The 12,772-nt window shown below is 43.6% G+C and overlaps 1 protein-coding gene across 1 annotated transcript; it reads left to right on the top strand.

Moving 5' to 3' along the window:
- Nucleotides 1-4,729: 4,729 nt before the first annotated feature.
- Nucleotides 4,730-5,885, top strand: LOC311099825 (endonuclease domain-containing 1 protein; the record flags this gene model as incomplete). Its single annotated transcript, XM_084140567.1, has 2 exons — nucleotides 4,730-4,915; nucleotides 5,277-5,885. The coding sequence occupies 2 exons, from the start codon at nucleotides 4,730-4,732 to the stop codon at nucleotides 5,883-5,885; spliced, it is 795 nt and encodes a 264-aa protein (XP_083996693.1).
- Between the last annotated feature and the right edge of the window lie 6,887 nt (nucleotides 5,886-12,772).

Raw genomic sequence — 12,772 nt, 5'->3', positions numbered from 1 at the left:
ACCATTTCAGCGTTTGACCACTAGGTTTTATGGGTATTATGACATGTCCACAAGTGGCGGTCGATGCCATTTAAGATTTTTTTATGAGCATGGCCTTAATTCTACTACAGCATATTGGATGACTGTCATTCATATTCCATCCACCCAGTTCAATGTAACATTGATAGGTTTCGGCTACTACATGATACTCACATTTTCCCTATACCCATCATGAGGTTGCTACAACCTTTACAATGTAGGTGCACAGGTCAAGAGACATTTGAGTAATCAAGGTGAAAGACAGTGAGTGACACATTCAATACCGCCTTGCACACTCTTGCCAGTATCTAGCTGATCTAGATTGTAATCAATTAGTCCAATAGTTGCAAATGAGAGTTTCTGTTGGACAAATTCAGGTATGTTTATCCCCGTTTCGTTCCGTTTGCTTCCATTTAAGAACGTTTTTCAACAGAATCGGCGGAATGAATACACCCCTGATCACATGCAAACACATTTCACTTTCATAGCAGCTACATACAAACAGCATGATCACTTTGATCATTGTAGCTATATTTCCTTCTCGCATCTACATGCTCTCCTCCTCTCACCTTGTCCCTATGCCTGTGGATCTCAGTGCACAAAATATCAGCTGTCTGTGACCAGGCAAAAAAAAACTTTCCAAGCCAAACCTTTATATCATAATCGCTAACCACTACACACAGCCTATTATCTAACATCATAGTCAACATAGCTACTAGAACTAACGTGTTAGTAAACCCACTACAGTACAGTTACACCAAGCAGTTTAGCAGATACACCGGCGTGTCCATGTGGCAATAAATTACAGTGCCTCGCAAAAGTATTTATCCCCCTTGGCGTTTTTTCCTATTTTGTTGCATTCAACCTGTAATTTAAATGGATTTTTATTTGGATTTCATGTAATGGACATACACAAACTAGTGAAATGAAAAAAATTACTTGTTTAAAAAAATTCAAATAAATAAATAACGGAAAAGTGGTGCGTGCATATGTATTCACCCCCTTCGCTATGAAACCCCTAAATAAGATCTGGTGCAACCAATTACCTTCAGAAGTCACATAATTAGTTAAATAAAGTCCACCTGTGTGCAATCTAAGTGTCACATGGTCTCAGTATATATACACCTGTTCTGAAAGGCCCCAGAGGGGCCGCCCATGAAAACTCACGGACTAGACAAGGAGGGCATTAATCAGAGAGGCAACAAAGAGACCAAAGATAACCCTGAAGGAGCCGCAAAGCTCCACAGCGGAGATTGGAGTATCTGTCCATAGGACCACTTTAAGCTGTACACTCCACAGAGCTGGGCTTTACGGAAGAGTGGCCAGAAAAAAGCCATTGCTTAAAGAAAAAAAAAGAAAAACACGTTTGGTGTTCGCCAAAAGCCATGTGGGAGACTCCCCAAGCATATGGAAGAAGGTACTCTGGTCAGATGAGACTAAAATTGAGCTTTTTGACCATCAAGAAAAACGCTATGTCTGGCGCAAACCCAACACCTCTCATCACCTGAGAACTCCATCCCCACAGTGAAGCATGGTGGTGGCAGCATCATGCTGTGGGGATGTTTTTCATTGGCAGGGACTGGGAAACTGCTCAGAATTGAAGGAATGATGGATGGCGCTAAATACAGGGAAATTCTTGAGGGAAACCTGTTTCAGTCTTCCAGAGATTTGAGACTGGGACGGAGGTTCACCTTCCAGCAGGACAATGACCCTAAGCATACTGCTAAAGCAACACTCGAGTGGTTTAAGGGGAAACATTTAAATGTCTTGGAATGGCCTAGTCAAAGCCCAGACCTCAATCTGTGGTATGACTTAAAGATTGCTGTACACCAGCGGAACCCATCCAACTTGAAGGAGCTGGAGCAGTTTTGCCTTGAAGAATGGGAAAAAATCCCAGTGGCTAGATGTGCCAAGCTTATAGAGACATACCCCAAGAGACTTGCAGCTGTAATTGCTGCAAAAGGTGGCTCTACAAAGTATTGACTTTGGGGGGGTGAATAGTTCGTTTTTTTTGTCTTATTACTTGTTTGTTTCAAAGTGGTAGGCATGTTGTGTAAATCAAACGATACAAATCCCAAAAAAATCCATTTTAATTCCAGGTTGTAAGGCAACAAAATAGGTAAAATGCCAAGGGGGGTGAATAGTTTCGCAAGCCACTGTAATAAAATCAAAAGCTTACCTTGACTTGGAAGAGTTCCAGTGTTGGATAGCCATAGCCAGCTAGCTAACATACAGTAGCATCCCTTTTCTGGTTGAGCGGGGATGTTTGAGTAGACTAAACTAAGTGAATAATAATGGAATACAGCTAGCTCTCTTTCCCTCTTTCTCTCTCTCTTTCTGTCTTGCTTCTCCTTCATTTTTGAAGAAATTAATTTGTTAAAAACTGTTCAACTATTGTCTTTCTCTCTCTTTGAGTCAACTACTCACCACATTTTATGCACTGCAGTGCTAACTAGCTGTAGCTTATGCTTTCATTACTAGATTCATTCTCTGATCCTTTGATTGGGTGCACATCATGTCAGTTCATGCTGCAGGATCTGATAGGTTCAAGGACGTCCTCCGGTAGTTGTCATAATTACTGTGTAAGTCTATGGAAGGGGGTGAAAACCATGAGCCTCCTAGGTTTTGTATTGAAGTCTACTCAGAGGAGCCTGGAAACTAGCTGTCCTTCGGTTACACCATAGTGTCACCCTACAGAGTGCTGTCGAGGCTACTGTAGACCTTCATTGCAAAACAGTGTGTTTAAAAAAAATACAAATACATATTTTTATGAAATTCACTGAGGATGGTCCTCCCCTTCCTTCTCTGAGGAGCCTCCACTGGCTTCCACTCCCTAGTGAGTGTACTACCTCCTCTGCAAAGACAACACTGAGCTCACTAAGCTGGGACTGAACACCTCCCTCTGCAACTGGATTCTGGACTTCCTGACGGGCCGCCCCCAGATGGTGAGGGTAGGCAACAACACATCTGCCACGCTAACCCTCAACATGGGGGGCCATCAGTGGTGCATGCTTAGTCCCCTCCTGTACTCCCTGTTCACCTACAACTGTGTGGCCGTTCACAACTCCAACACCATCATTAAGTTTGCTGACGACACGATGGTGGTTGGCCTGATCACTGACGACGATGAGACAGCCTATAGGGAGGAGGTCAGTGACCTGGCAGTGTGGTGCCAGGACAACAACCTCTCCCTCAGCAAGACAAAGGAGCTGATCGTTCGACTACAGGAAACAGAGGGCCGAGCATGCCCCCATCCCCATCGACGGGGTTGTAGTGGAGTGAGTCAAGATCTTCAAGTTCCTCGGTGTCCATATCACTAAGGAATTATCATGGTCCTAGCACACCAACACAGTGGTGAAGAAGGCACGACAATGCCTCTTCTCCATCAGGAGGCTGAAAAGATTTGGCATGGGCCCTCAGATCTTTTAAAAGATATACAGCTGCACCATTAAGAGCATCTTGACTGGCTGCATCACCGCCTGGTATGGCAACTACTTGGCATCTGACCGCAAGGCATTACAGAGGGTAGTGCGTACGGCCCAGTACATCACTGGGGCCAAGTTCCTGCCATCCAGGATCTCTATGTCAGGTGGTGTCAGAGGAAGGCCCCAGCCACCCAAGTAATAGACTGTTCTCTCTGCTACCGCACGGCAAGCGGTACCGATGCAGCAAGTCTGGAACCAATAGGACCCTGAACAGCTTTCTACCCCCAAGCCATAAGCCTGCTAAATAGTTAGTTAAATAGTTAACCAATAGCTACACGGACTATCCACATTGACCCTTTTTGCATGAACTATTTTGACTCATCAAATACGCTGCTGCTACTGTTTATTATCTATCCTGTTGCCTAGTCACTTTATCCCTACCTATATGTACAGTACATACTGTGTCTACCTCAATTACCTCGTACCCCTGCACATCTACTTGGTACTGGTACCCCGTGTATATAGCCAAGTTATCGTTACTCATTGTGGATTTATTCCTCTTTATTATTTTAATTTTATTTTTCTTTCTTTCTGGAAGGGCCCGTAAGTAAGCGATTCACTGTTAATCTACACCTGTTGTTTACGAAGCATGTGACAAATAAAATTAATTACAATTTGATTTGATTAGATTAGATTTAACAAGGTCTTTATGGCCTTTATGCTTGGTCAAATCCTACTCAGGTTGTTCCCCTTAAAGTTCCCCCTAAATTGCTAGATTGATGGTAGCAGTGGGGATAGTCTCTCAGGCTGACATTTATTACTGTGTCCTTGTCTACTTTGGGGTTTGTGCGTGGGTTGCTTCTCGATAGAGGTTAAAGTGACCTGGCCTCCTTGTATGTTAGGATACTACTGCTCTGTCACCACTTATGTTCTTATATTTTCAGCTGTAAAAGTTACAGTAAATACACGTAAGACTTTGCTGATTGGACAATAGAGAACAGGCCAACGCCTATTCTTGTTATTCGCTCACAACCCAAATTGATTGGATAGCAGATGCCTCTGTCACATTATTTTACTCACTTTGCATATCTGGTCTGTGGCATTTGAATTCTAACTCTACACCTTGTCTTTCATTTCGCTCTCCTGCAGTCGTTCTGGTAAGAGCCATGCAATTCTCTCCGGGCTGGTTGGTGTTGGTGTTCTCCCTGTTCCATAGTGCACCTAGAGCTCCGGCCACTGTGGTTGAGGACTTCAACCATGTAGAGCGATGCAAGGACTCCTTATACATGGGAACCCCACCACGGGGAATCATTGATGCCAAACTGAAGAAGATTTGTCAGCGCTATGCAGACAAGCCACGCTTCGTGACCCTATACGACCCTCAGAAACGAATCCCCGTCTACTCAGCCTACTCCTTCAAGAAGACCGAGGGAGACCGGCGTGTGGACTACCCCTGGATGTATGAGCCACAGGTCAGTCAAACACATTTTTGCTGTTGTTGTGAGTCTACTCCCCAAATGTTATGTTATACGTGTTTCCTATCTGAAAAGTATGGTAATTTTAAGTCCCTATTCTGCAGTGACAGGAGTTGAGATGTTATAGCTGTTAACTGATTTATCATAGCCCTTCATTGAACAGCATGTAGCTCCTTTCCCTTTTGTTCAGTCTCATCAGTGTTATCCATATTATAGCTATTTTGGCACATCGCTTACATTTGTTCCATTTAAATGGATACTTCATCCAAACAAAATTCCAATGTTGTATATGTTGTTTATTACTATGTAGTCTACAATCTGTGAGTGATGCACTGATCCTTCTCCCCTCTCTCTCCAGCTGGCAGATGTTGATGGCAATGGGAACATGCTACCCTTCCCTACCGGCTACCTGCACATGAAGTTTGAGGACAGCCAGGCAGTGCTGGACGACTACTCTGACGTGGTCCTGTATGAACGTGGCCACCTCAACCCAGACCAGCACCAGTCTGACCCCCATGACCGTGCCTCCACTTACACCCTGACCAACGTGGTGCCAGAGATCAGAGAGTTCAACATTGGGCCGTGGCGTGAGCACGAGGAGCGCGTCCGTGTCCGCCTCAACAACTACTGCCGCGGCACCGCCTTCATCGTCACAGGGGTGACCACTACAGGTCACATGATTCGCCGGAACAACCAGGACCGTGTGGCCATCCCTGAGGACGTGTGGACTGCCTACTGCTGCACCGACTACGACCGCAACGCCCCCCACGATGTCCGCATCCGCTTCCCCTCCCAGGCTGCCCTGGCCAAGAACGCCAAGGAGGGCAACAAAGTCAACGAGATAACTGTCCAGGACTTGGAGAACTTCCTGAAGACACGGATGGACGTGGACCAGAACCTGCAGCTCTTCTATGACAACTGCATCTCCCCATCTCCCCTCCCTCTGTACCTCCACCACACCATCTAAAATCTCCCCAGCAGCTACCACACACACCTACTCTGTGTGCTCAATGGTTTCCAACTATCTCCATAGCTCTACTATTATAGCATTTTGAATGTAATGTAATAAACACATTCGCTTTTTTGGCCTTGATATGAAATAGTATCTCAAATGCTCAGTGCACTAGTAGTTTTTATAATGATTAAGTATGATGTGCACTGGTAGTTTGTTAAAAGTTTTGTATTTGTAACAGAACATTCATAGCATTTGTCATGCTTTGGAAATGCTTTTATTATCTAAGATCTGCGTTTGCAAATGACTTCTGTTGTAGCGTAGGCTAATTGTCCCTCCAGATGACTTATGTTGTAAAGTAAACTAATTGTCCCTCCAAATGACTTCTGTTGTAGCGTAGGCTAATTGTCCCTCCATTCTCTGTATTTGTAGCACTCTTTTTAACTGCAATTGTCTTGGCCTCTATCTGTCCCCTTATAAAACAGCTCAGTGGCATTCACATACAATGGTTTAGTGTGTCAGCCATTCATGGAGAGGTGTTATCTGCTCATAGTTGTAAAGTGGTTGTAAAATGGATTATACCATCAAAAGTGGTAAAGAGTGTATCTTCTTTGAATAAAACAAATGAGTTCTCTGACTTCCAGGTGTCATGTTTTACTGTTTCAACCAGTCACACAGAATGCTACAGTATACCATTATGAACACATCTTTTCATACATGATTTTGGTTTACAGTCCCCATTTGCCAATCATAGTAGCTTTTATCATGGTTATTACTGGGTTATTATGTATAACCTGTTCAGGTAAGTGATAGTTAGCATTAGAGTACAGGAACATTATGTAGAGATACATAAGTTGCTGTTTGATCAAGTCATATGGTTTCCCTTTACTCTACGAACTAATCCAAAACCGCTGTTTCTGCAGAGAAGGTCCTGCACACTTTTAGGACATTGTTTTTTCCTTACCATGTGACCTGGCTCTAATTTATGCCTCATAATTAATTTACCTCTCAGATGACTCTAACTGACACATTAAAAGTCATCCTCCAAAATGTGCCCGTAGCTCAGCCCAACCAGCCGCTCAGAACATGTTGAGCTGTGTGGTCAGTAGACAAAGTGTTTGTGTGCATGGGCGAATATGAATGATGTCTGAGTGTATGCGGTATATATTTTTTAACATTAACTTTCTCGTAAACTAGAGCCACTCATATCTTCTATTACTTCTATTACTTGTTATTTTTTACTTGACTTGACTTTTATTCTTATTGATTAATGTACTGCACTGTTGAGGGAGCTAGCACAAAAGCATTTCGCTGCACCTTTTATACCTGCTGCAAACGGTGTATTTGACGAATACAATTTGATTTAATTTGATGATGAGAAAGGCCTCTCCATATTAGGCGACCTACAGTTCTCAGTGCCTTTGAACATGTGACTCGTGTAAGTTTCACCCACTGGATGTGGGAATGGCTAGAACTGGGAGCATCAGGGTTACAGGTGAGTCCCGGCCAATCGTATTACATTGCTTTGCATGAAAGTAATACTGTAACTCTGACAGACTGCTAAATGCTGATGAGACTGACAGACTGAAGAATCAGTGACAGAGGAGTGTGAAGGTATCAGAGCAGAGCTATTTCTTTAGAGCATGGGGTCTATATGGCGGCAGTCTTGGTATGCTGCTCTGAGTATGTTCCTGTGGGTGCCCTGGGGCTGGTGTGGCGTGGTGGAGGACTTTGACCATGTGGAGCGCTGTAAGGACTCTATGTACATGGGCAGCCCACCACGGGGCTACCTGGGGGGCAGCAACCTGAAGAAGATCTGCCAGCGCCTGGAGGACAAGCCCCGATTCGTCACCCTCTATGACCCCCACAGACACATGCCCCTCTACTCTGCCTATACCTTCAAACGGTCTGACGGGGAGAAGAGCATGGACCAGCCCTGGATGTATGAACCACAGGTGAGTTGAGGACAGAGGGAAGGGAAGGGAAGTTGATCATTGTAACAACTGTGTTTTTTTTCCCAGTGTGAGAATTCACATTTCTGTAACTACAATTATGTTCTCATATGAAGGAGTCTATTGTGGTCCTTTAGATATGGACTTGCACGATATTCAAAAACTAAAGCTCACTGTCTTGATCAGAGAATGTGTGAGCCTTTGTTTTTTGCATAACTCACTATCTTCCTTTAGTAATAGCATGAATTACCGTGATAAATATAGAGCTCTTTAATTTCACCTAATTACAAAAGTAGGTTATAATTTAAAAAATACCCAAATTAATGACCCCACTCTCTCTCTTTCTCTCTCTCTCTCTCTCTCTCTCTCTCTCTCTCTCTCTCTCTCTCTCTCTCTCTAGCTGGCCTCCAGTAAAGCCAGCAGTAATATGGAGGTCTTCCCCCAGTCGGCTCAGATGCACATGCGTCTCATGGACAGTCAGGCGGTGCTGGACGACTTTACAGATGTGGCCCAGTATGAGCGTGGCCAATTGAACCCAGACCAGCACCAGTCGGAGCCCCTGGACAAGGCAGCCACCTACACCCTGTCCAACGTGGTGCCTCAGATCAGAGAGTTCAAAACTGGCCCCTGGGCCCAGCACGAGGACCGCATCAGACAACGCCTCAACAACTACTGCCGCGGCAATGCCTATGTCATCACGGGAGTTACCTCGGCTGGGAACATGATCCGGCGAGACAACCAGGAACGTGTGGGCATCCCAGAGTACATGTGGACGGCCTACTGCTGTCCAGACTACGACCACAATGCCCCCTACCTAGAGCGCTACCGCTTCCCTGTGTTTGGGGCCTATGGTCTGAATGACAGGGTCAACAATGCTGTGGTGGAGGTGCCTATCAAGACCCTAGAGAAGTTTCTGAAGGGACGGATGGACGTGGACAAGAACTACCAGATCTTCGACAATGACTGTGTGCCTGATGACATGTTGCCATACTAGAACAGGTTTTGTCTATAGCTTTAATGGTGGCAGACATAAAAGCAAGGTTTTAGTATTGTGGGATCAAATGGTATATGATGCAAATGTATTTATTCATACATACACTAGAGGGAGCTTCTGTCAAACTTCTACGTTTACATTTTAGTTACTGGCCCAATGCTCTAAACCACTAGGCTACCTGCTATCCATTACTTCTGTGGTCAAACATTTATTTATTATTTTTTTTGGGCGGGGGGGTAAGAAACATGACCTGTATTTGGTCTACTTTGAAGCAACCTTTAACTGTCAAGAAATGCAAATAGACTGACACCACTATGTAACTTCATTTATTTTAGGAACCAGAACCAAGAAAGAGGACAGGAAGGGGTTTTAAATGCACCCCATTGGCAGCATTGACCGGACAAAAGACTTTTAGATGCTTGTCGTTTTTTTCGTTGCTAAAGCACAGCTGAGTGGTTCTTATTTGGTTGCTCTGTCCTTATTGGCAAATGCAATCTTTTTGGGTCTAATAAAATCCCTAAAGCTATATTAATAGGTCTGCAGGTCACCCCCAAACAATAAAAGGACATATAGCCAATTTTCAGGGGAGAGTGTGGTATGTTGAGCCATGTTTTACATTCAGCATCACTACATCAAGGGAAATATAGTATTATTTCTAACAAAGATATCTACATATATTTCAGGATGTTGGGTATCCCTGGAAATAATCAGAATTTATGTAAACATAACAGTTTTGAAAACATAGCGTGTCCAAAAAAAGTAGTCTCTTGGCACAACTTACCCCTGGTATGGGGTAGGCTGAGCATAGGGACAGGGTAAATTGAGCCACCTTGGGGTAAGTGGGTGATGGTGTCCTGTGATAGTGCGGGTAGGTCAAAGTTTAATTCATGGAATGGGGGGGTGGTATATTGTATATCTTAAATGTATGTGTCACACCCTGGCAGGGAGGGGCTGTGACTAAAATGGCTCAACTACCAGACTACGCCAGTTTCTGTTTAATAAAGGGGAACACCTCAACCAGTGAGATGCTGCATTCAAAACAACTGGGAACTCGCAACTCGGAAATCTCCGACTTCCGACTTCATTGCGTTCAAGACACCAGGGAACTCGCCAAAAATAATTGCTCTGACTGGGAAAATGTGTTTTGAACGGTCATCCAACTCGGAATTCCAAGACGGGATCTCAGGCCTCTTTCTAGAGCTCTGACTTTCTGACCTGAAGATCACTGACGTCCTGATTCGACCTTGTTTTTTTCAGAGTTCCCAGTTGTCTTGAAAGCACCATAAGAAACACAGGTGTGTGACGACAGGCCACCTATTGGATTGGGTCATGAGCAATACAATGGACCAGGCAAAACTTTATCAACAATTACATTTTATTACAAAGATCTTTCAGTTACAACATTCAAAACCAATTGGCCATATTCTGTAAAAAATGTGCCAGTATAAATAACAACAGTCAATGATACATACCCTGATGATGATACATACCCCGCTTGGAGCAAGAACTACAAAATAAAAAACGATAGCGACAACCCTGAACGCAGGGCGAACTATGTTTAGGACAGATACCACTATGAGCTAGCTCCAACCAGAGCTCCGTAGTTCAGACCTTTGTAGTTTGGACGACAACTTGTATCTTGCACTCCAGCGCCACGGACGTACTCGACCCGAATACACAGGTGCACCACAGGTTATAAAGGAGGCAGAGGGTGTGAACTGCAATGAAAGAGAGAGTTGTTTAGGGGATGCTCCAATCACAGGAGGATAATTTAAAAAGTTAATAAAATTAAGCACAGCAAATCTCCAAGTCACAGCACACACACGCAATCAGCTATCAATTAAGGTCAATCATTGGTGAAAGCATGCATAGATCAGTGAAATTCAGTTAAATAGGAAAGCTAAAGTCCACTCTATGAGATACAGTTGAAGTTGAAGCCAAATACATTTAAACTCCTTTAAAATTCCCTGTTTTAGGTCAGTTAGGATCACCACTTTATTTGAAGAATGTGAAATGTCAGAATAATAGTAGAGAGAATGATTTATTTCAGCTTTTATTTCTTTCATCACATTCCCAGTGGGTCAGAAGTTTACATATACTCAATTAGTATTTGGTAGCATTGCCTTTAAATTGTTTTAACTTGGGTCAAACATTTTGGGTAGCCTTCCACAAGCTTCCCACAATAAGTTGGGTGAATTTTGGCCCATTCCTCCTGACAGAGCTGGAGTAACTGAGTCAGGTTTGTAGGCCTCCATGCTCGCACACGCTTTTCCAGTTCTGCACACACATTTTCTATAGGATTGAGGTCAGGGCTTTGTGATGGCCACTCCAATCCCTTGACTTTGTTGTCCTTAAGCCATTTTGCCACAACTTTGGAAGTATGCTTGTGGTCATTGTCCATTTGGAAGACCTATTTGCGACCAAACTTTAACTTCCTGACTGATGTCTTCAATATATCCACATAATTTTCCTTCCTCATGATGCCATCTATTTTGTGAAGTGCACCAGTCCCTCCTGCAGCAAAGCACCCCCACAGCATGATGCTGCCACCCCCGTTCTTCACGGTTGGGATGGTGTTCTTCGGCTTGCAAGCCACCCCCTTTTTCATCAAAACATAACGATTGTCATTATGGCCAAACAGTTCTATTTTTGTTTCATCAGACCAGAGGACATTTATCCAAAAGTATGATCTTTGTCCCCATGTGCAGTTGCAAACCGTAGTCTGGCTTTTTTATGGCGGTTTTGGAGCAGTGGCTTCTTCCTTGCTGAGTGGCCTTTCAGGTTATGTCGATATAGGACTCGTTTTACTGTGGATATAGATACTTTTGTACCTGTTTCCTGCAGCATCTTCACAAGGTCTTTTGCTGTTGTTCTGGGATTGATTTGCACTTTTCGCACCATCTCTAGGAGACAGAATGCGTCTGCTTCCTGAGCGGTATGACGGCTGCGTGGTCCCATGGTGTTTATACTTGCGAACGATTGTTTGTACAGATGAACGTAGTACCTTCAGGCGTTTGGAAATTGCTCCCAAGGATGAACCAGACTTGTGGACGTCTACAGTTTGGATGATTTCTTTTGATTTTCCCATGATGTCAAGCAAAGAGGCACTGAGTTTGAAGGTAGGCCTTGAAATACAGCAACAGGTACACCTCCAATTGACTCAAGTGATGACAATTAGCCTATCAGAAGCGTCTAAAGCCATGACATCATTTTCTGGAATTTTCCAAGCTGTTTAAAGGCACAGTCAACTTAGTGTATGTAAACTTCTGACCCACTGGAATTGTGATACAGTGAATTATAAGTGAAATAATCTGTCTGTAAACAATTGTTGGAAAAATTACTTCTCTCATGCACAAAGTAGATGTCCCAACCGACTTGCCAAAACTATAGTTTGTTAAAAAGAAATGTGTGGAGTGGTTGAAAAACAAGTTTTAATGACTCCAACCTAAGTGTATGTAAACTTCCGACTTCAACTGTATGCCTACATTCAGAAATAAATATCTCTGTTCAATATCACTTACTCTTCCATTTCTTGACCAATTGTCTGGGACAGGGATGTTGTTTTGATGTGTCAATTCGTAGGCAAGTTCTCTGCATTTGAAGCTACTAAGCCAATGAATCTGGTCCATGAGATTCTTCATATGTTTAGCAAGTTCAGACTCCATGTCATCAGATGAGGTCTTTTTGCCTTTGGTACACTATCATAGCCTCTCTTTCTCACAGGTACATGATCCTTTTCTTTTTTGTCAATGTATCTCTTCAGTGTCATTCAGTCCATTTATTCATCCCTTGCTGCTGCTCCAATGGACTTCCTTCCCGTCTCTCACTTTCTTGTCAGCTCTCTCAAGAACCTCAATGGGGGCTAGACCCCTGCTTGTTTTACATTGTATACACAGGGCATGATGATGTCTGCTCTTTAACAATAAAAATGCACTCATCTTGAGTTCATATGCTTG

Source organism: Coregonus lavaretus (genome assembly GCF_964263955.1).
Source record: "Coregonus lavaretus genome assembly, chromosome: 24".
NCBI classification, from domain to species: Eukaryota; Metazoa; Chordata; class Actinopteri; order Salmoniformes; family Salmonidae; genus Coregonus; species Coregonus lavaretus.
Note: the sequence above shows the minus strand (reverse complement) of the source record. Positions and strands in the feature narration are given on the sequence as shown.